At 31.7% G+C, this 23,396-nt stretch overlaps 8 protein-coding genes across 8 annotated transcripts; 4 read left to right on the top strand and 4 right to left on the bottom strand.

Annotated features, from left to right (window-relative positions):
- The first annotated feature begins 289 nt into the window (after positions 1-289).
- Positions 290-1,567, top strand: LOC111413330 (sarcoglycan beta). Its single transcript, XM_023044255.2, has 2 exons — positions 290-378; positions 439-1,567. The coding sequence occupies exon 2, from the start codon at positions 540-542 to the stop codon at positions 1,515-1,517; it is 978 nt and encodes a 325-aa protein (XP_022900023.1). The 5' UTR covers positions 290-378; positions 439-539; the 3' UTR covers positions 1,518-1,567.
- On the bottom strand, positions 1,555-3,009 carry LOC111413355 (interleukin enhancer-binding factor 2 homolog). Its single transcript, XM_023044284.2, has 2 exons — positions 2,623-3,009; positions 1,555-2,558 (listed from the first exon to the last, which is right to left on the bottom strand). Exons 1-2 carry the CDS (start codon positions 2,926-2,928, stop codon positions 1,671-1,673), a joined length of 1,194 nt encoding a protein of 397 aa, XP_022900052.1. The 5' UTR covers positions 2,929-3,009; the 3' UTR covers positions 1,555-1,670.
- Positions 3,010-4,662: 1,653 nt separating this feature from the next.
- Positions 4,663-6,573, top strand: LOC111413364 (putative mediator of RNA polymerase II transcription subunit 26). The gene is made up of 2 exons (XM_023044300.2): positions 4,663-4,878; positions 4,927-6,573. The coding sequence occupies exons 1-2, from the start codon at positions 4,873-4,875 to the stop codon at positions 6,478-6,480; spliced, it is 1,560 nt and encodes a 519-aa protein (XP_022900068.2). The 5' UTR covers positions 4,663-4,872; the 3' UTR covers positions 6,481-6,573.
- A 154-nt stretch (positions 6,574-6,727) lies between these two features.
- LOC111413371 (putative leucine-rich repeat-containing protein DDB_G0290503) lies at positions 6,728-14,163 on the top strand. The gene is made up of 9 exons (XM_023044313.2): positions 6,728-7,717; positions 7,772-7,932; positions 7,979-8,370; positions 8,423-8,781; positions 8,832-9,515; positions 9,567-9,835; positions 9,891-10,030; positions 13,122-13,565; positions 13,619-14,163. The coding sequence occupies exons 1-9, from the start codon at positions 6,810-6,812 to the stop codon at positions 14,141-14,143; spliced, it is 3,882 nt and encodes a 1,293-aa protein (XP_022900081.1). The 5' UTR covers positions 6,728-6,809; the 3' UTR covers positions 14,144-14,163.
- On the bottom strand, positions 10,024-10,662 carry LOC139431588 (protein SPMIP1-like). The gene has a single exon (XM_071199538.1). The coding sequence runs from the start codon at positions 10,600-10,602 to the stop codon at positions 10,036-10,038; it is 567 nt and encodes a 188-aa protein (XP_071055639.1). The 5' UTR covers positions 10,603-10,662; the 3' UTR covers positions 10,024-10,035.
- LOC111413336 (PDZ domain containing 8) lies at positions 14,101-18,807 on the bottom strand. Its single transcript, XM_023044262.2, has 6 exons — positions 18,432-18,807; positions 16,628-18,378; positions 15,913-16,141; positions 15,590-15,857; positions 15,216-15,502; positions 14,101-15,165 (listed from the first exon to the last, which is right to left on the bottom strand). The coding sequence occupies exons 1-6, from the start codon at positions 18,591-18,593 to the stop codon at positions 14,962-14,964; spliced, it is 2,901 nt and encodes a 966-aa protein (XP_022900030.1). The 5' UTR covers positions 18,594-18,807; the 3' UTR covers positions 14,101-14,961.
- A 291-nt stretch (positions 18,808-19,098) lies between these two features.
- On the top strand, positions 19,099-21,057 carry LOC111413349 (venom protease-like). The gene is made up of 5 exons (XM_023044277.2): positions 19,099-19,771; positions 19,833-20,012; positions 20,062-20,162; positions 20,213-20,322; positions 20,379-21,057. The coding sequence occupies exons 1-5, from the start codon at positions 19,705-19,707 to the stop codon at positions 20,962-20,964; spliced, it is 1,044 nt and encodes a 347-aa protein (XP_022900045.2). The 5' UTR covers positions 19,099-19,704; the 3' UTR covers positions 20,965-21,057.
- A 58-nt stretch (positions 21,058-21,115) lies between these two features.
- Positions 21,116-22,472, bottom strand: LOC111413347 (venom protease-like). Its single transcript, XM_023044274.2, has 4 exons — positions 22,377-22,472; positions 22,135-22,326; positions 21,836-22,082; positions 21,116-21,745 (listed from the first exon to the last, which is right to left on the bottom strand). Exons 1-4 carry the CDS (start codon positions 22,438-22,440, stop codon positions 21,163-21,165), a joined length of 1,086 nt encoding a protein of 361 aa, XP_022900042.2. The 5' UTR covers positions 22,441-22,472; the 3' UTR covers positions 21,116-21,162.
- Between the last annotated feature and the right edge of the window lie 924 nt (positions 22,473-23,396).

The raw sequence follows: 23,396 nt of genomic DNA, 5'->3' as shown, positions 1-23,396 counted from the left end.
ATTTCTTAAATAATTATTAAATAATAAAATTAATTAAATAAACATAGCCAAAACAATTAAAATTTAATTATGATGATTTATGATTACGTTTAAAAAATAAAAATTTGCCTTTATTTTTTTATGTTTTTAATGTTGGTATCTCAACTAACTCTTTAACTTCCCTTTTTAATTTTTTTTTTTGGTTATTAATCAATTTTAAATATTTCGGTTCGGTTTCAATGAAAAACGTTAATACACCTTTATGATTTTCTTCGTTGCACACTCTGTTGGGATGAAAGGAATATACATGTCCAAAAATTGATTGCTCAGATAAATTGTCTTTTTTTGTAGATAAATTTGCATTAGGACGGATTTTATAACTGAGAGAATGTTGTTTTGGTAGGTTATAAATAAAAAAAGGATTTGATTTCAAAATTGGCGCATTTTATCGGTTTTAAGGTCAGCGTCCCGACGTCGACGTCGCGTCGTCTCAGTAATCGTTTAGACGCCCAAGTTTTAAGACTAAAAATCATAAATTTAGCAAGTGTTTAAAGGTTAAAATGACTGAGAGACATTTTGAAACATCTTCACCAATTTCTGACCATTATTCGGAAGAAATGGATTCGTTGGGAATGCGTGAAAAATCTTTGTTGAAAAGAAGCGTTTCGAAACATCACAATAACAATTTTAAAGCGGGATATGTTCCCGTTCATGAGCAATATCTCCACAAAACAGGAATTAGAGGTCGAAAAACGTTTGCTTTTTGGACGCTAATAGCATTGATTTTTATCTTAGCCGTTGGAAATTTAGTTTTAACCAGCATAATTTTGGGCGTTTTAAGATTGGGTCAAGGAATGGAAAGTTTAGAATTGGTGCCTTTAGAATCATCAATAAAATTCTATGGTGACACCGATTTAGGATACGTTAATAAGCGCGATGGGAAAATAGAAGGATTTTCGGATGTTCCGATTGAAATAATCGGCGATAATGGATCGATTTTGGTTACTTTAAACTTAAATCCAAACTCAAGAGCAAGCAAAAAATTAGAAATGAAGGAGAATTTAACCGGGTTTTATTCAATAAACAACTTTGAGGTTAAAAATCGCGAAGGGAAAGTCGTCTTTTCAACCGATTTTCCTCAAATCAACATTGTAAAACCAATTAAAAATTTAAAAACCGAATACGTTCAAACGAATCGCGTTTCTAGTTCGGTTGATAAAAAATTGGAAGTCGAAGGACGAAGTGTTTCTTTAAAAGGATCTGAAGGAACTCATATGGAGGGCAAAGAATTTATTTGGAAAGCCGATCAAGATATTTATTTGAAGAGTATTAATGGAAATATCGTTCTTGATGCTGCAGAAGGAATTCGCTTAGACATGAAGAAAATTCCCATTGCTATGAAAAGAGAAGGTGTTACAACTAATCAGTATAAAGTTTGTGTTTGTAATTCTACTGGAAAATTATTTCGGATTCCAGATGATCAAAAATCGAAGATTTTTTGTGATCATTTTGAATCAAAACATAATCCATGCTTATAAATTGTTTTTTTGAAAATTGTTAGATAAATAAATAAAATTAGATAATTAATCATTTATTGTATTATCAAAGTGAAATCAATTTAAATTAATTAATTAAATTACAAAAATACATCCTGAATTTGAAATTAAAAAAAAAAATTATAAAATCAAATTTCATCCATCAGCAGTTTCCATACTTTCATCAACATCAGCCTCCATATCCTCATCATCCTCCTCCCCATCTTTCTTCTCAGGTGGCTTTTCATAAGCCTTATCCAATGGTGATACAACAACCCCATCCCATATTGACATTTCTGTTGCAACCGTAGAATTACCCTCAAAACCCAAAATATGTTTATACCCTCCATGTGCTAAGACCCTCAATAAAGTTTGAGCCGTCAAGCAACACACATCTTGTTGTTCCAAAGTCATTGCTGTATGAATTCTTATATTACCTCCTTCACATGGATCAGTAATCCCAGCTGATCCTGGAAGAAATAATCCTGCTGCTAATAATTGAAAAACTCTTCTAAAAGCTTGATTAATTGGTAAAGCTTGTCTGGATGGGTTGTTCATAATGGCAAAATGAGCCAACAAATCCAACATCCATGGATTTAAAGGCTCAAAACCTTCGAAACGATTTTTAATATCTCTTAGGAGTCTAATCAGGACTTTTATTGAAGAATGATGAGCATTTTCCTCAAACCATCTACTATGTCTGATTGCGGCCAGATGACTCATCATTATTTTTTGATCTAGATGAATCTCTGGATCAAGTTTTCTTAAATTATGATGAATTGTGGTTACCATAACTCGTACACAAGCAAAACTGTTGCTTACTTCGATCCCTCTTTCATTCGTGGTATGACTCAAAGCTTCACCTTTTGAAATTACTTCACTTTTCATTAGGTTTTTTAAATCATCTTTAACTTTATTTCCTAAAGCTTCAACTGCCTCTCGTGTTGGTAGAGTTTTGAGAATTACTACAATATCTGCTACATTATGACCTGTTACCATCGTTCCTTTTTTAAAGGAACCTACTTGACGTACTTCCTCTAATTGCTAATAAAAAGATTACGACAATACGATTATTAGATATAGAATTTATGGAAAAAATATTACTTACACAAGCATCAAATCCACCCGGAGCAACAACTAAATTATCTAAAACTGTTTGTATTTTTGTAACGAGATTCAAAATAGCCGTTTGTTCAGTTGCGGTTGGCGAAAGATCGGCATTTCTTTTTAACAAAGCTTGCGTAAAGGCAGTTTCATCCGGCGCTGGTTTTACCCTTGGAAACGATGATTCGCAAAGCGTTAAATCGAAAGGATGCCGGGGAAGGAAGATTTTCGGCTTGTACGGGCCTCTTCCGATACCTCTACCCATACCACCACGACCTCTCATACCCACTCGCGACATATCTAAGAACATACTAAAGAAAATTAATAATTAAGTATTTTTTTATCAGCGTTTGAAGTACTAGAAACAACAAGCGGTTGAGGTTATGTTGAGAAAATCAATAAGAGAGAGAAATAGGAGCACAACTTGAAAAAAATAAATTACAAAATTATAAGTTATTGTTAAATTTAATTTAATTGAAATAAAACTCAATATAACTTGGTTTGTTTATTTATCGATAATATTAAGTTTTTTTTTATATTTTAAATTGAATTGCTATTAATAGTTTAATAGTTTAGAGAAAAGTTGGTTGCCTAACTATTATAAATTATTTTTGTGTAATTTTTATATTGATCATTTGATACAAATTAAAAGGTATTTTGTTAATTTTATTTGATTCAACATAAAAAAATCAGCTTAACAAAATTTAAATATATAAAATTAGTTTTTACGTAAAGATTTTTTTGGGGTCGATTTAGACATGGAACGATGCCCCGACATCGTCTGGGAATGTCTCTACGCAGAACTTTTCGGCTGTAATTAAACGAAGTGACAGAATAAAAAGGTGATCTGGAGATTTCTTTTTGAAAAACGTTCTGGCGCTGCGGCCTGTGCTAGAAACCTCAATCGGTGACGACGCCGCCTTCTTCCTTCCTCGTATAAGAACGTTTTCGAATCTGGTTCCGGCGACGAAGAACAGACGAGAGAGCGTTTTTTTCTATTGGAGAACAGAGGATTTTTCTCTATGTCCACGCAATCCAAAAATCTCTTGATTAAAAGGATCGAAAAACAAGTTTAATTCCGTTTTGTTTGGTATAAAAATGCACATTCCGCGTTACTTTCACTTTGATGGGAAAGTAAAGGTCGCGATTGCAATTATATATACATACATTTTAAGAAAGTTTACGAAACCGGGTTCAGATCATCCACATTTTCCACGGGGAAGCTTTTAAATCAAACACGGTCATTTTTACATAAACTCAAACCGTGGGGAACTTTACAACATACTCGGTGAAAGCTCTTTCTCTATTTTACTTGAAATTGTCGTGATCACATACGGTTTCGTGATACTATAATTTAAACTTTTTTTCATTTCCAGTAAAAAAGACGTGGTGTAGAATTAGTATGGAAATTTCAATTAAATACGAAGCAATTTTGTGTTGAAGAATTTAAATTTATTTAATGGCAAAAAAAGATTGTTCTAAACTTAATGAAACGTTAAAAGTAAACGATCGAAAGTTGAGATAAAGATTTTTCAATCTCATCGCCGTGTTTCTAATTGGTTATTCTTTCATACGATTCATTACAATTATTTCTTTTTACACTCATAGAGAAATTAAAAAGAAAATTGTGTTTTTTCGCGCAATTATTAGACCGAATGAAGATCGTTGATAATTTATTTATTTCAAATAATTGAGAAGAGAGATTTAAAAGGAGAAAATTAATGTTGATCTCACTTTCCTCGTTAATATGCACGGATTTTTTTATTCTTCAGCTACCGCTTTCAGCTGTAAACGTAAAATGACTTAAAATGAGCCTCTTTCTCGAGTACCTTGAACGTCCTTGTGATGCTTGCGGAATGTTTTTTAGGTCACGGTCAGCATAAACAGGTGAAGATAAAAAATAAATAAATGAAGTGGAAATTTTTGTATGAAACGAAGAAAACAATTTTTAATAAAAAAAACGCGTTAGAGATAAAGAGTTTAGAAACGCGACTAAATAATTCATGGTTTTCGACGCCTGCAACGTCCACGACGCGTTTCTTGTTTCTTTACCGACGCTTTTTTCTTTCTGTTAACCGGCGAAGAGAGAAAAGCTACTATATAAGTCCGAAGACTGACCTATTTGTTTAGTTTACTATGTGCGGTCGGTTCAGAACCAATACAACATAGAAAAATTTTTTAAGAAAAGTTCTTTGAGAGAGTGAGGATTTAAAGTGAATGTGACTCCGTTGGTTTATCTTAAATATTAAATAAGATGAAGGTAATAACTTTGAAACTTTCTTACTTTATTAAAAGAAAAATTTTCTAGATCACATTAATTCTTTTAATATCAATATGGTGCTTAAAATTAAAATCCACAAATGCAAATTATCGAAGAGGATTAAGACCGCAACCCCCTCGTAATCAAATGCAACAATATCCAATGAATCAAAAGAAATGGCACATGAACCATCAAAATCGACCGATTCAATCGATTCCTTCAATACAACAGTCAATGCAACAATCATTGCAGCAATCAATGCAGCAATCAATGCAACAAACGATTCAACAATCATTACAACAACAAAGAGGTCCCAGACCGATTCCACTTCATATTCCTCAAAATAGCCAAAAATTTAAAAATAAACAACCGCTTGGTCCCCCTCAGTCTCAAATTGGAAGACATCCACCACCACCACCACCAATAAGAAGTTCTTGGCCGAATCAAATGTCACAAATGAAAATTTTAACAACGGATAAACCATTTTTGTCCTCCCCTGCAATAAATTTACCAGAATATGATTTCCATCTGCAAACAAACAGTATTCCTAATAACCACCCAAACACGATCAAGCAATTAGACGAAAAAGGCCCAATCCACACGATTCCAGCACCTAATTTAAGTTTGGCCGATAGACCAAAACACGTCGACGAATTAAAACCGTTTGCACAAGCTTACACGGCCCCCCACCAAAACCTTCAGTTTAATTTTAACGATCAACAAAATCAGGCAGCACATCAAGTTCAAAAGCTATATCATCATGGGAAACATCACAACGATAAACACATTCAAAAAAGTCATCAATACCAAGTAACTGAATCAACGAATCAAGTTTTTTTTAATTCCGATTCAAATCAACAACCACACGCCGAATTTTTAGTTTCGCCCCAAGTTCAGTTTTCCCAACAACCCCAAATCGTTCAAGAACCAACGAGTCAACCCAACCCGACTCAAATGACAACTCAAGAGTTTTATAAACTCTTAAATAACTTTCCGAGTCAACAGCAACCGTTAGAAGCTTACGTTCCCGTTCAATATGTAACAAACTTCCCGAGAAATTCCCCTCAAAACTTCAAAAAACAACCACAATTTCAAATTTTTGACTTAGACGACCAAAGGAATCAAAATCAAATGAGTCAAATGACTAAAGTGACTGCCGATTACAGTGTAAAACCGGCTTATGATGATGGTGAAGCGTTGGCGCAGGCTCAATTTGTGCAACATTTCTTTGATACGAGAAGCGAGGTCATTTCGAATAATAACAAAGTTGAACCGGAATTGAAACAAAGTTTGGATGTTTATTTTCCTAAGATTTCGACTAAATTAGATGTAAAAGGGGCTGAGTCGATTTTAAATCTTCAAGAAGCCGGGAAAGTTGTAAACAATGTTAACGATAAGAACGTCGAAACCACTAATTCCGTTCCGATTTCAATTTATGTTCCTGATAATGAACGGTTCGATGAGAATGAAGATAATCAAAAAAGTGGCGGAAATGATCAATTGGAGGATAAACGGGAATTTGGAGAAAATTTACAAGATGATGGTGTAGAACATTTTCAACGACATCCCAGTTTTGGGAAAAGAAAGAAAATTAGGAGTTAATAAGGATTAAGCAAAATGTTTTTAGACTTTAAGTATTGTTGTTTTATTTATTTATGAATTTTGTTGCAAGAAAAATAAACGTATTTATTTATTTTTACTGTTATTTTATTACAATTTTATTTATTACAAATTTGACAAATACCTTACATATACCTTAAATACTTATTTGTGTTTTGAAATTTACCTTGACAAGTATTATAGAAAAAAAAACGAACTATAGGTGTATTTTGTAAAAACCTTGGGTACCAAAGTTGCAATTTGCAATTACCCCACAATTTAATGTCAAAAATAAGTTGACAAATATAAATTAAAACCTTATTTAACTTCTTATGCTCTCTTCTCGATTTAACGTTGCTTCTTCATTAGATCAAAATGAAGTCCAAGAAGAAGAGGGAACCGAAAACAGCGATTATTCAATTGATGAAACCTTAACTGAAGATTCCGAAGGAGGTCGTACGATCGCAGCAATAAAAGACAGCCTCATTTTGCGTAGAAAGAATATTCAACAACATTGCTTATCGCATAAACAAATTAATTCAAACTGTTTAAAATTACCACCGATTGCAGTGGGATCAAAAAAAGATGATACGAAAGATATAATAAAAGGATTACCATCGGATTGGGTTGTTAACAAAAAGAAATCAAAAATAATCCATCAACTTTTAATAAAGAAAGAAGCTGATCATGAAGCAACTTTAGATACGATGAGGGAGAAAATGGCTAATGTTAATTCAAACGTAGAAGATGAAATAAGATTATTAGGAGATATATACCAAAAGAATTTCGAAACTTCGTTAATAAATATGGATGAGTCATTATCGAATTTACGGGCTGCTTTTCACAACGAACAATGTTTAAAACAAGAACATTTTGATAAAGCCATCGAAGGATTAATGGAAACTTACAAACTGGAAAGTGAAAAAGTTGTTGTTTTAATCGACAAATTAAAATTACGCGAAAATCAAAGAATCGAAGAATTCAAAACGTTTCTTCAAGTTGCTTATTTAAGATTGAATGAGATTTGTTATAAAACTCCGTTTGAAATACAAGAGTTTTTCGTACAGGAAATTCAAGATGTTAACGAGATCACTTTGAATAATTTAAGATCGTATCAAAATTTGTATTTAAAGCTTAGTTTAAATGTAGAGAACGAAACTAGGATGAGATTACAAGAAATCGAAATGATTAAATTGAATTGGATTAATTATATTAAATTGACAGCTTTTACAATATTAAAGTAAGAAGTGATTAAAAATTTAATTTAAATTCTTTATTAATTTTTCTTTTCTAGCGAAGAAAATCTTTTCGGCGAGACTTTCGAAGCTACGAAATCTAAGTATCGATTAGATCCTAGATTAATCGATTTATTAAAAAGAACCAAGTTAACCGATTTAGATTTGGGCGAATTACACGATTGGATTAATCAAGTACAAATTGTTGTACAACAAATTGGTAAAAATGAAATTCTTTTTTGTTAGAATTACATTGTTATTTTTAGATTGGTGTGCAAGAGATATAATAAAAAGTTTTAGAACGGCTATTCAAACAGTTTTTAAAAGTTATTTTGCCGATTTGAAAGAAATCGCCGAGAAAATACTAAAATTGGGGGTAGTCGGTAATAATCCGAAAACCGAAGACATCTTTACACCGGAAATTTATTGCCCATCAATAGCCGAGATGGGTAAAAAATTTCAAAAAATGCTTCAAAAACTCCAAGCGATGTGGGATGCTATTTCCAGTGAACTCCATAAAGAACTTCAACTTACCTTTATGTTTTTAAACACCTTTGCTAATTTATGGGAAGCTCATGTTCTTAGAATGAACGAAGCTCAAAGTTTAGTTGTAAAAGATGTCCGAAAATGCACCGATAATAGTTATTTAGATCTTTCAGTAAGATTAAAAACAATTAATAAATTCAGTTCAAGTTTATTAATTTTTTTAGAATGAGGAAGCAAATATAAATGTAACTTTGGATGTGTTAAGACAAGAACCATGCGAAGAAAATTTAAATTTAAGTATAGCAATGTTTAAGAAAAGCTTAGACACCATCAATGAAATGTACAACGCAAATTATGAAAAAGAATCAAAAGTTATGGAAGATAAATTGTTGAAGTTGGTAACCGTTGAAGGTGAACTACATAAAGCAGAGTTAATTAATTTTTTGACCGTTAACGAATCATTTCGAGCTAATGAAGAAGAAGAAGAGATAGAAAATGATGAGTTTGACAGAATTAGCGTGATGCAAGATGAACTTGATTTATACGAAAACGAATTTTTGGATATAAAAGCTTGGAGATCGAAGTAAATAATCAAATTTAAGTGATTAATTAAAATTGTGATTTAAATTTTAGGTTGTACTCAACGATAGAGGCATATCTTAATTATTGCGATGAAGAATGTAGTAAAGCGTCGAGACTTTGGATTGAACAAGAACGCGAAAAGTTTAATTTACGCAAAAATATTTCGCAGAATATAATACATAAAAGTAGATACAACAGGCTACAACCGGTGTTATATAACGTAAGATTAGCTGAATTAAAAGAACACACTCAAAGATTTGAAAGTCATACAGCAGGAATTACAAAACAAATTGATAATTTTTCCACATTTTTCAATACTTACCAAGAAAATTACGATAAAGAAGTTGATGATTTCACCGAAAAATCCAAAACAACACAATTAAAATTACCTGAGGCTAAAAATAGTCGCCAAATTTTAGGAGAAATTGTTGTATATAATGGTCTAACCGAAAAATGTACCAAAACTTTAAAAGAGTTAGATGAAACTTTTCATACAAAATGTAAAGATCAAATTGGAATAATTTTAAAATCAAATTTCACTTTTATATCTTCAATGAAAACGTTTGAAAACTACGGTAATTTTCACCCGGAAGAAGTTAAAACCGCCGCATCTGCTTTGAGTAAATTAGAAAAAGGATTTAAAAAGAAATTAAAAGGTGTTTTTAAGAAAAGCTCGGGAATATTACATAAATGTTTATCACGAGTTAATTCCATTCAAACGGCGACGAGTAAAATGTACGATTTTAATTATAATTTAAATTAAGTTAAAATAATTTTTAAAATTAGGTTAGAAAAATACCGAATTGAACTTGAATACTACGACCTAATGGTAAATACTCACAAAGAAGTTCATTCTGATATTGGAAGAGAAGCTTATTTATTGAAATGTCACCGGAAATCGCTTTTTGGTTTAATAGATGATGTAAAAGAGAAATCTGAACCTTTTGTTAAAGATGCAACTAGAATTCATGAGTTTAGAAGATTAATAAGGGTTATGTTAAAAGAAACGACGCTATTACGAAAGAGATTTACGAGACCATCTCAAGAAGATGATGGTAAAGCTTAACAATTAAATTTCTTTTTTTATTAATTAAAAGTAATTTTTTTTAGGGAAATTTATTCATTTAAATCCTCCAAATTATTCGCAACAAATTTTTGATTATGAACCGATCCAAGATGAAGAAACCTTTTTAGGGAAGAATCAATTTTTAATACAAAACTCCTTCAAAACCATCCAAGAAGCTTCCAAGGTAAATTAATTACAAACAGTTGGACTTAATTTAGCAGGATAAGTGTACCAATCGGGATCTTTTCCAACGTTAAATCTCCTGTAAAAGGAATCCCTAATAACTTGACACCTTCCAAATCCATAATTAGGTTTATCTTTCGCACATTCCCACATATTCCAACCGTAAGTAAAATTTGTCGTTTCCGGTAAATAAAAACGTTTATCCGGAATTGTTTTTACTCTTTCCTTTAAATAAGCAATTCGATTATATCTTCCACTACCATACAGTAATTTTACAACGGCGGGATCGATTGGTTTCATAACGTGGTAAAAAGCGTTTGGATCAACCAAAGGTGGATCCGGATCTCCAATATGAACTTTCGGCCGGAACTCTTTATTGTTATGATATTCTCTTCGATGGTTTCGTAAATCTTCTTTAAGTTCCGCCGGAACTTGACGCTGTAATGGCGCGTTTGCAGATTCCGTCAGCTTCTCCTCATTTTTTCGAAACCACGCCAATCTTAAACGATCTTCTTTTTCTACTGCTCCTTTTAAAGCAAATTCTTTATGTATCTCTAAACCACGTCCTGCCATTATTAACAAAAAAAAATATTAAACGGTTTTTTAAACTGAAAGCCAATTTTTTTTTAATTTGACATTCTTATTTATGAATTTTGTGTTTAAATTTTTTAAAGTTGGTATTAGTAATATTTGAAGTATATTTGATTTTTAGCAATACATATTTACAACAATCTAACTATAACTGTTATTATATCTATACTCTGTTTTTAAACCAGGAGGAGTAAACGCGAAAGTCAGATTTACACTAGGAAAAATCACCAGAAAATATCACTAGATATTTTGGCGGTAAATTTAAATTAATAATTATTATTATTTATTTATTTACTTATTATTGTATTTATTTTCGTTTGTTATCGTCAACACTAAACATACAAATTAACATTAAAGTTATGAGTGTATTTATTTCAAAATATAATAAAGAAGGGTTTAAGAACACAAAATTTACAACAATGACAGGAAACTGTCGAATTGTCAATAACCTAACCTTCAAATTCAAAATTGCCTGTGTGTGAACCTTCCTCGCATTCAACCAATCACGTGCAAGGTCAATCTGGTGACAAATTTAAAATACTCCTCCTGGTTTAAAAACAGAGTATAATTGCCAAAGAAAACTTCAAGGTATAATTAATGTTTGTAAACAAAACTAACCTTACCTAACATTCCTTCACGCTATAATTGACATTACAAAAGAAAACTTCACGCTATAATTGCCATTACTAATTGCCAAAGAAAACTTCATGGTATAATTAATGTTTGTAAACAAAACTAACCTTACCTCACATTCCTTCACGCTATAATTGACATTACAAAAGAAAACTTCACGCTATAATTGCCATTACAAATTGCCAAAGAAAACTTCAAGGTATAATTAATGTTTGTAAACAAAACTAACCTTACCGAACATTCCTTCACGCTATAATTGACATTACAAAAGAAAACTTCACGCTATAATTGCCATTACTAATTGCCAAAGAATACTTCATGGTATAATTAATGTTTGTAAACAAAACTAACCTTACCTCACATTCCTTCACGCTATAATTGACATTACAAAAGATAACTTCACGCTATAATTGCCATTACTAATTGCCAAAGAAAACTTCATGGTATAATTAATGTTTGTAAACAAAACTAACCTTACCGAACATTCCTTCACGCTATAATTGACATTACAAAAGAAAACTTCACGCTATAATTGCCATTACTAATTGCCAAAGAAAACTTCATGGTATAATTAATGTTTGTAAACAAAACTAACCTTACCTCACATTCCTTCACGCTATAATTGACATTACAAAAGAAAACTTCACGCTATAATTGCCATTACAAATTGCCAAAGAAAACTTCAAGGTATAATTAATGTTTGTAAACAAAACTAACCTTACCGAACATTCCTTCACGCTATAATTGACATTACAAAAGAAAACTTCACGCTATAATTGCCATTACTAATTGCCAAAGAATACTTCATGGTATAATTAATGTTTGTAAACAAAACTAACCTTACCTCACATTCCTTCACGCTATAATTGACATTACAAAAGATAACTTCACGCTATAATTGCCATTACTAATTGCCAAAGAAAACTTCATGGTATAATTAATGTTTGTAAACAAAACTAACCTTACCGAACATTCCTTCACGCTATAATTGACATTACAAAAGAAAACTTCACGCTATAATTGCCAAAGAATACTTCATGGTATAATTAATGTTTGTAAACAAAACTAACCTTACCTAACATTCAGCGTCTGAAGACAGAGGGCTAAACCCGAAACTTAAAAATATACAACTTAGCACTGAATAACAATTAAAACTAGAACTAACACTTGCACTAGAACTATACTCTGTTTTTAAACCAGGAGGAGTAAACGCGAAAGTCAGATTTACACTGGAAAAAATCACCAGAAAATATCACTAGATATTTTGGCGGTAAATTTAAATTAATAATTATTATTTATTTATTTACTTATTATTGTATTTATTTTCGTTTGTTATCGTCAACACTATACATACAAATTAACATTGAAGTTATGAGTGTATTTATTTCAAAATATAATAAAAAAGGGTTTAAGAACACAAAATATACAATAATGACACGAAACTGTCGAATTATCAATTACCTAACCTTCAAATTCAAAATTGCCTGTGTGTGAACCTTCCTCGCATTCAACCAATCACGTGCAAGGTCAATCTGGTGACAAATTTAAAATACTCCTCCTGGTTTAAAAACAGAGTATAACTAATATTATTATATATTATAACTATATCTAACTATTAACTTGACACTATTAAACACAACACGAAGTATGTTCGAAGACGTTGTTGCTACTCTATTGGTTACTCTACTTAAAAACTAAAAAATGACAGCTTGTATACGGTCCGAACATAGCAACGCGCGTAACATTCAAAAGACTACCTACCACTAAATGGCGTTACATACATGATTTTCTAGAAATATTTAATTACTTTAACATTATCTACTTATATTTTAGTTATTATACATATTTGTTCTTGATATTTTTTTTAGATATTTTATGAACAAAACGAACCTAAAAGCTTTATCACTGAAAATAAAATTTTGCCATCATATGATGATTTTGTAGCAACAAATTTACCAACATATGTTTATTATTACGTTCAATCTGAAATGTTTTGGTTACAAGAATTACAATTGTTTATAACGAAATTAAACGAAACCAGTTTGTTTATAAAAGTAATCTGTAAACGATTATTGGAAGAGTACAAAAACAAAATGACCAAAGAAATTAAAGAGATTCATCGATTATTCATAAAACGTCTCGGTGAAGTTAATTTCAAACAAAACGATATTTTCGATAATATTCATAAGAAATTATTGGTTTTACACGGAAATCCAAAAAATCAATGTCTTTTGGATGAGTTGGATGAAGAAATGAATGGGTTTTTCGATGAGTGGAGAAATATATTTTTACCATCTTTAGAGTTTTGTACTGTTAAGTATCTAAATTTTATTAATTTATTTTGTTCTTATTTTTTTAAATGCAGTGTGATCTAAAAGATATGCAAAAAACGTTTAAATCAACGTTAGAAGAATACGCAAGCTTAGCAACAGAAGCTTATACAATGTTTAACGAAGAAACCAATGTGAATCAACTACAAGAAGAGTATTCGAGAGGTGAAGAATTTCTCGAAACGTTTGCAAAAGGAATAGTAAAATTAGAAGAGAGCTTAAATTCAAAAACGAGTGAAACACCGACAGCATGCATAAATTTAAATAAATTTCGCGAAAAAGTAAAAAAAAAATATGAATTTGACGACGTATCTTCTTCTTTTACTTCGTTCGTTAAAAGCTCCGAGTATGATGTAACTGATGATTTAATCGATATTGGAAATGCTGTTAATGCGTATGAAGTAGAAAGGTTGTATATTCTTTTAGCGTTACAAACTGAGGATAGTGAAAATGTGGAACGATTGGAAAGATGGAAAGTACAGTGGGCAAACGAGATTGAAAAAGTTAAACAAATATATACCGTTAAATACGATTTATCTCAAAATTCCCAAGATGAATAAATTATAAATTTTTTTTTTAATATTTTTTATTATTTTTTTTATCACAATGAACAATACGCTCATTAAATAATTTAGGTATAGATACAAATAAGAAATATAATAAATAGAAAACGCTTTTATAATTAATATGCATTAAATGGAATTGTTAAAAGTCTTGTGGTCCCATTATTTTTGGTGTTACTTTAATAATTATAAATGGGACAATCTTTTCAACACAAAAAATAATTTACAACAAATTAGGACTTTTAAACAATCACATCAGCAATTGTCATTATAGAAAAAAAGAACCATAAAAAGATGTGCTATAAATGAGATTTTTATAAGAAAAATAGTAATTAAAATATAATTGACTAGAGTATCTTTCATTTCCTTTTTTTCTCTAAATATAAATAATCTATCTTAACCTTTCAATACACGAGCGCGACCTTTTTAAATTTCTAATTTTGTTCGCTTGCTGTTTTATGAGAATATTTAAATGAACACAAACATTCGATATTAATTATAACAATTCTAATAAATATTAATACTTGTGAAATAAAACAAATAAATAAAAGTACTACTTTAACGAGAACTGCGTAAGTAGCGTGTACTGAAAGGTTAATTAATATAAATAAATTAATACTGTGTTCAAAAATTTTCTTTTTACTCTTTTATTAGTGCAAATCGTTTAATTGTAGTGACTTATAACTGTTAGAATACCTATCCTATAAGCAAAAATTATAAATAGAAACCAATAAAAACGTTTCTATGGGAAACAACAAACATAATTGAAGAAACCACAACCTACTAATGTTTTTTTTTCTAAATACAACGACGATTTAAACAATTTTTTCTTGAGATTGTTGTAAACTTGTACAATAATGCAGCATTAAAGCTGATATCGCGTGCATTTTTGCATCAGCTTTACCCATCATAAAAGCTAATCTCGTCTTTTCCACTTCTGATTCTTCAGAATTTAATTGTTTTGATAAATTTGCGTGTTCCATTGTAACAATATCAAACACTTTCTTTAATTCGCCCATCTAAAAAAAATAAATTTACGTCATACATTTTTATTTTTATCACATCTCACCATCGTATTAATCTTATCAACTTTTTCTTCCATTGGAACGGTGGCGTAAAGTTGTTTACCAGTATCTTTGGCAGCATCCATAAGGGATTCATCACTCGGACATAACAAAATATGATCGAGAAGTTGCGAAACGCATTCAGCTGCTTCCGTTGGATTTTTGAAGACGTCATCTAAGACAGCAGGACATAAAATGAACGGATTTGTATCGACGAGAGATTGTTTGCGGCTAGGCGTGTGTTGTGGTGATGGTGGCAAGCTACGTGATTGACAAGTTGTAACATGAGAACCTAAAAGAAATAATTTGTGGGGAATAAAAGAAGCGAATAGAAATGTTTGGTGCTAAAACTTTAATAAAATATTTTTATTGTTTCTACCTGGTATAGTTAAATTATTAGCACTGTTGACGCGTTTTAAATTACAACTACTTTTTAATTCACCGGAACTATCTGTATCGGATTTATCCAATCCAGATAAATCATCCTGAACAATTACATCCTTAATTGATATGTCACTTTCGATTCCATCCGTTTTTATAACAATATCACTTTGCACACAATCCGTGCTTACTTGGCATTTTGTTATACATTTCTTATGGCAACATAAACCACATTGACGGCATTGAACGGCATCTTTTAACCAGATCTAAAATAAACTTAAAAATCAAATCTTATAGGTAAAACAAAAATTAAATTTATACCTTTTTTGTACAAAAATCACAATGAGTGGTTCTATGAAATTGTGTCCGTATAAAGTCGTGTTTAACCGTACCAGTTATAATGTTGGGTTTCGTTTCAATGTTATCCGGAATTATTTTTGGTCGAACTTCAACGTTATCTTCATCGTGATTCCATACGAACGATAAAAGAATATCACCATAACAAAAAACGTGCTCAAAACCTGAATGGGCCATTAATGGATGAGTAGAACTACAAAAATTAAATAAACTACAATTAATAAAAGTTTTTAAAGTTTGACATAATTATGATAAAATCGTGCACTACTTTATCGTCATTTTTTAATTGTTATTTTATAAAAGAGAAATTTCATTTGAAAAAGATTGAAAGTTGTACTGCAACAATGTCAATGTACAATATAAAAATTGTATGTATAAGTGAACATTGGTTGAAAAAAGAGAAACTCAATTTGATAACTTTTAAAAATTTCTTTCTGGTTGCATCTTTTAGCAGAACTTTCTTTGAAAGAGGAGGAGTTGCAATATTTATTCACAGTGATTTCGAGTCTACTACTTTGAATAATCTAACAATTCTAAATGAGGAAAAGAATTTTGACTGTCTATTCGTTGTATATTGTATATATATATAGATATCTTATTTTTATAAAACAAAACAAGATTGATGTGTTATGTAGAGACCTGTAACTTTTGAGTTTTTTTGGAAATAAATTATACTTACTTTGTAGGTGGAATATTAGTAGGTGGTAAAAAAGAATAAGTTCTCATATATTGCCCCAACATCGAATTACAACATTCATTTAATATTTCACTTAACGATATATTGGTATATCCCAAAAGAATTTCATTTCTACTCCCATTAATACCCCAAACGTTTATATTTAAATATTTATGTTTCTCTTTTAACGAAAATACAATATCATCATTAAAAGAAATCAAACTGCCCACACTTAATTCCTTTCCTTTAATACACTCATTTACACTTGATAAAATCTCCACATCTTGCGTTTCTAAATCGGTTCGAACAATTTCGGGTAATTCGGCAATGGAATGTTTCTTATTCAATAAAATCGTACTTGGGATTGAGATACAATGTTTTAGGGAATGTTGTGGCGTTCCTGGACTTGATGCGTTCGGCGTTGTTTTCGTACTGTTATCATTTGACGTTCTTTCAACGGATTGTTTCCGTTTTCTTAGCGTAAAATTGCCGATTGTTTGCGCGAATTTCGACATATTTTCATTTCCAGCAAGTATTTTAGGAACTTTTGTGTCACTTTTTTTCTTTGAAACCATCAATTCTAAACTTTCCGAATTCGTTTCCAGTTCAAGATCGTCAATGCTTGATGGGGTGTTAACAATTTTAGAACTCATTTCAAGTTTTTCATTTTTATCATATTTCGATTTCGTTTTAAATACGTAATCTTGAACTGTTCGTTCAACTTTAAGCGTTATATTCACGCTTGATATAGCTTTTATTAATTTGGCAACATTTGCAACATTATTTACATTTTTATTTTCGATGGCTAAAAGCATATCTCCGGCTTTTAAACCGGCTATAGCAGCGGGTGTTAATGGTGTTATTGAATCGACGAAAACTCCTGTTTGTTCTTGTTTAAAAATTACACCTAAATGTTGATGACGTACTTTTGTTAATGTTAATTCAAGAACTAAGTAAGTTACGTTTTCTTTTGTATACAAACTTATATAAGGTACTGAATCTACTGTAAATGTACAATAAACGTTTATTATATCAGATGTATATGAAAGTCTGGTTACGTCGAGACAATTCATTTCTAATTGTCCTTGGGGTATGATTTCGCTGTCCTCGTTATCTAATTGTCCGGGATCAGTCTTTACAAAAAATGGTTTATATCTAATTTTATAATTAGGTAAAGTATGTTTTCTGCGTATAGCTTTTTTGATTTGATGCATAATTAGGCCGGTTATATTCGCCTGAAGTTGTCTCCCTTGAAAATGTGATTCAACCGCTAATTCAAGAACGGGGTCATTATAAAAACTTATCGACCAATGGGTATAAGGAATCCTTGTAAATTGTAACCTAGCTTTCCCGCACACTTTCTTTAATTTAATTGATAAATAAGCCGTTTTACCAAATTTCATCTTGGCATCGATCGAAAGCATAAAATTTCCAGCATATTCTATATCTATGGCTACATTAAGGGTTTCTATGTGTCCATCAGTTTTATCTAACTTAACATCTTCTAAAGCTATATGTTGTATATCTGGGAATTGAGATCCAATGTTCATATCACTTATTTTAATTGCATCGAAAAACTTTCCGACTGTAGTTTTATGAAGTAACTCATCGAATTCTAATGAAAGCTTTTTATAAAGCCACCTTTTAACTGACTCTGTATGTCGTAATTCATAAAATAGAAATTGTAACATTAAACTTATGGGCAAGCTTGAATCAGACTTTTTGTCAACAGCGTCTATATCTCGTTTTAAACCCTAAAACAATCAAGTTGTTTAAATAGCAACCTAAAAAACATTACAGCAATTACCTCGGGTAAGCTGAAGACTTCTTCTCTCAACTTTTCCGGCTTCTCAGCCAAGGGATTCTTGTTGAAACACTTCACTAACACATAATACTGCACAACCAATGTTAGAATTATACCGAACAATAATGAAACGGTTGTTAAAAATACAATACTGAATATATCCATTTTATTTTAAAAATAATTAAGTAAAATTATCACAATTACTGTTGTACATACAATCAAGAGATAGTTTTTATTAAAAAAATTCTATGTCAATAACCGGGATCTAAACATCTTAGCGGAAATCACTGTCAAATTTGACAGTTAAAAACAGTTCCCGATTATACCAACAAATACATTTATAAATATCTTGTTATCGCCCTTAGAAACTTATAATATTATAATTATAAATTGGTGCATTCATTATGCTAAAGTAATTAATTAAATAGACGTTTCTTTCTCTTAAATTTTATTTAATTTAATTTTTAATGTTTTTAAATGTTATTATGAAAAATGTCGGTAAAGTAGTATTCTTATTGTAGTATCGATATAATATATATGTTAATATAATAATAATATTTAAGGTTCGTTGAGTATTGCTTATGTTTTATAAGTTATAAGGTAATCCAATTCGAACAACTTGACATCATTGGAGGAAAAATATAACATAATATGATATAATATAATAATAATATTTATGTTAATAATTATTTAAAAATTAAACAAGTGTTATTAAACTCAAGAAATAAAGAGTTTGTGTTGGTTTACGTATATAAATGAAAACAGAAATGACAATTCTTGAAATGACGTCACAACAAGGCCTTTGCGGAGGGGATACGTTCATAACAACAGCGTTCATAGGCAGTTGGATAAGCTTATACAGTAGTTGTTTACTTAACGGACCTTGCCAATACTCAACGGACCTTACATATTGTAATTTTTACTATTTCTATATCATATTGGTCTCTTCTTTATTAGCTTTACCGCTAGCGCCATCTACCCAACACCGTATATAACAACCAACAATGTTGGATTTGAATTACAACGCTACCTTAAAGTAGTAATAAATAAATGCTGTAATAAATAAAAAAAAATATTTTTTATTATTATACATTATTTCCTATTTTACGATCTTGTGCACCGTTTAAATACTTTGAAATAAACAAATTTTACACTTATAATTATAATCTAATTTTAATTCCAAGACTTTGTTATTATCATACACGTAAATAAAATTATCTATTAGGCAACCTATGAAATTACATGCATAAATTATCACAAACCAGTTGCGGTTGAGATGTCTCTAAAACTGGTAGTAACATCTTTACTTTTCCTAGGACTTATTAACCTCGGGAATTTTCAAGGTAAGATTTGTCAATTAACATAACTAAAATCTTGTCTCATAACAAATTTTATTCTCATTAGAAACGTGTGAGCTTGATAATGAGAGCAAAGGCGTCTGCAAACTTTTTACGGAATGCCCTGGGGCTTTCGATCAACTTAAAAAACAAATTAAACCAAAGATATGTTCGTTTCAAGATTTGCAACCGATCGTTTGTTGTGCCCAAGAAGATAAAAGAAGTGATTTAAGAAAAAGTGAACAAAGTAAGGATAAAATGTAAATTTATTTAATTTTATTAAAAATGAAATTTAGAATGTGTTGAGTACAGCAAACTAAAATTTGGAGTCGAAAGAGATGAGGATCCTCTCATAACAGGCGGAGAAGATGCAGTCCCTAAAGAATTTCCTCACATGGTTTAAAAAATCAATTAATTTTTCTATTTTTCTTACACTCCTCATTTTAGGCAATTTTGGGTTATGGAAATGAAAACAGCACCGAATGGAAATGTGGAGGTACTTTAATTAGCGAACAATTTGTTTTAACAGCAGCCCATTGTCTTTATTCGAGCGAATTGTAATTTAATTCTTTTTTATTTGATTTTTAAGAAAATAATTAATTCTTTTTCGTAGTGGGGATGTAAAATTCGTTCGTTTAGGCGACTTGGATATTTATAGCACAAAAGACGTAGCGGATCCCCAACAATATAAAATATCCAAAACGATACCTTATCAAGAATACACATCAACATCTCATTACCACGACATTGCATTGTTAAAATTAGAGAAACCTGTAAAATTTAGTGATTTTGTTCGTCCTGCTTGTATTCAAACTAAATATTCTTTTGAAAATGTTACTTTAAAAGCTACCGGTTGGGGCGCTTTATCTTTTGGTTCTGATATTCATAGTTTTCTACAAAAAGTTAATTTGCATGTGTACGCCAAAAAAGATTGTGATGTTACTTATAAACCAGCTTTTAATTTACTACGAGGGATTGCTGATGATACTCAAATTTGCGCGGGAAGTTTTGTGGGTGGTAGAGATACTTGTCAAGGAGATTCTGGTGGACCTCTACAAAGAATCATTCAGAGTAATCCAATTGTTTATAAAGTGGTGGGGATTGTTTCGGTTGGAAAATATTGTGGATTAGTTCCTGGATTGTATACAAGAGTTTCCGCATATGTTACATGGATAGAAGACAATGTTTGGAATCAGTAAATAAATTTTAATTTCTCTGTGAACAGTGTGATGTATTGTATGATGATTGTTCAAATTACAAACAAGATTTATTAATACATTTTTTTAAAATAAGGCAATTTTAATTTCCTTGTGAACACTTTTGAGATTTAGTAAATAAATAAGACTAACAGCAATTTAATCATTCTTTATTTATAAAAATAATAAAAAAAATCATTATTATGGCCAAACAACCGATTCAATCCAAGAATCATACTGTGAAACTCTCGTATAAACACCAGGAACTAATCCACAATTACTTCCAAAAGAAGTAATCCCCACTATTCTATATGTAAGTGGAAAATCTTTAATTTTAAGTTGTAGCGGACCTCCTGAATCGCCTTGACACGTATCCATTCTTGCTTGAAGATTGCCACCACAAATTTGAATTGTTTCGTTAAAACCTTGTGGTAATCTACTTTGAGGGCCATAAGTTTTCAAACAATTTTTTATCGGCAGATTATTTAAGTTAACTTTTTGTAAATAATTGTACATAGAACCTCCAAACTCGAGAGCACCCCAACCGGTCGCCGACAAATTATCGTGTTGTAGATCGTGTTTCGTTTGAATACAAGCTGGTTTTACATATAATGTAAAAATAGCAGGTCGATCCAATTTTATTAAGGCTATATCGTTATAAAATGTTGCGTAATCATAATCCGGATGTGGAAATGTTTCAATTACTGAAAAATGTTGTGGTTCTGCATGGTCAAAAGACGTTCCAGTATCTAAATCACCTAAAACTACTGCAGAAACTGGGCCTCTATAAAAAACACAAAAAGTTAATGTTGTTATATTTTGAAGGTCAAGTTACGTGTATACTTGGTTGCATGACATAAGAAAATAAACTTACAAATCCCTTGATTGTAAACAATGAGCTGCTGTTAAAATAAATTGGTCACTAATCAAGCTTCCTCCACATTGATATTCTTTAGTTTCTGTTCCATATCCTAATAAAGCCATATGGGGAAACTCCGCAATTGCCGCGTTTACCCCTCCAACAGCAAAATACACCGGATATTTAGATGTAGTTGTAGTAGTCGTTGTTGTTGTTGTTATAGTTGTTGTAATATCCAAATTAGAATATTCACGAATACATTCTTAATAAATAAATAAAATTATCTTGTAATTTAATCGTTTTTTCAAACTTACTTTCTTCACTTTTCGACGATCTGCTACCTAAAATAGAAGTTTGTTTGCAACACACAATCGGATTCATTCCATTCCATCCACAGTGTTTCGGTCTAATTTTTAGTTTCAAATCATTTTGAGCGGAAACACATTCAAAAATTAGTTTGCAAACGCCTGATGACCCATCGTTTAGAATACATTGTTCGCCGATTTCTAAACGAATTATTTTTTGATAAATTTTTTTACATGAAAGTGTTGATTACCTTGAGTTGTGACGCACGATGTCGCCAGAATAATGATTACGAAGATGTTAATAACAAACCGCATGGTCGAAAACTGAGTGAACACACCGAGGAGTTACCTTGATAAAAGAATAATTTAAAGTGGGCGTGCATAAGAATGAATAATTTAAGTTTAAATTGTTTTTTCTTAAAATTTGATACGCTTTCATGGATTTGTTAAGGTAAATAAAGTTATAATTTATTTTTTATTTTTAATTAGGCCATACAATTTTTTCAATCAAAGGTAGGTATATAATAATGCGAAATTCTTGTATAAACACCAGGAGCTATTCCACAATTAGTTCCAAACGAAGTGACTCCTACTATCCTGTATACCGGATGTCCCTCAGAAGTGGCTAACCCCCAATTTTTTTTTTATTATTAGTGATATAAGAAAACCATTTGGAATGCATATTTAGGCCGTTAAAACGGATTATTACGACATGAAATCATTCATTTTGTACTTCCGGTTATACCGGATGTGAGTAGTAATTTCGCTTTTTTTTTAAGTACAAAGAGACTTGCGGTAGGGCAGGGTTGGGTTGCGGTAGGGCAGGGTTGGGTTGCGGCAGGGCAGGGTTGGGTTGCGGCAGGGCAGGGTTGGGTTGCGGCAGGGCAGGGTTGGGTTGCGGCAGGGCAGGGTTGGGTTGCGGCAGGGCAGGGTTGGGTTGCGGCAGGGCAGGGTTGGGTTGCGGCAGGGCAGGGTTGGGTTGCGGCAGGGCAGGGTTGGGTTGCGGCAGGGCAGGGTTGGGTTGCGGCAGGGCAGGGTTGGGTTGCGGCAGGGCAGGGTTGGGTTGCGGCAGGGCAGGGTTGGGTTGCGGCAGGGCAGGGTTGGGTTGCGGCAGGGCAGGGTTGGGTTGCGGCAGGGCAGGGTTGGGTTGCGGCAGGGCAGGGTTGGGTTGCGGCAGGGCAGGGTTGGGTTGCGGCAGGGCAGGGTTGGGTTGCGGCAGGGCAGGGTTGGGTTGCGGCAGGGCAGGGTTGGGTTGCGGCAGGGCAGGGTTG

This window comes from Onthophagus taurus, chromosome 10 (assembly GCF_036711975.1).
Source record: "Onthophagus taurus isolate NC chromosome 10, IU_Otau_3.0, whole genome shotgun sequence".
In the NCBI taxonomy this organism is placed as follows: Eukaryota; Metazoa; Arthropoda; class Insecta; order Coleoptera; family Scarabaeidae; genus Onthophagus; species Onthophagus taurus.
This window is presented reverse-complemented; position numbering and strand designations above follow the sequence as displayed.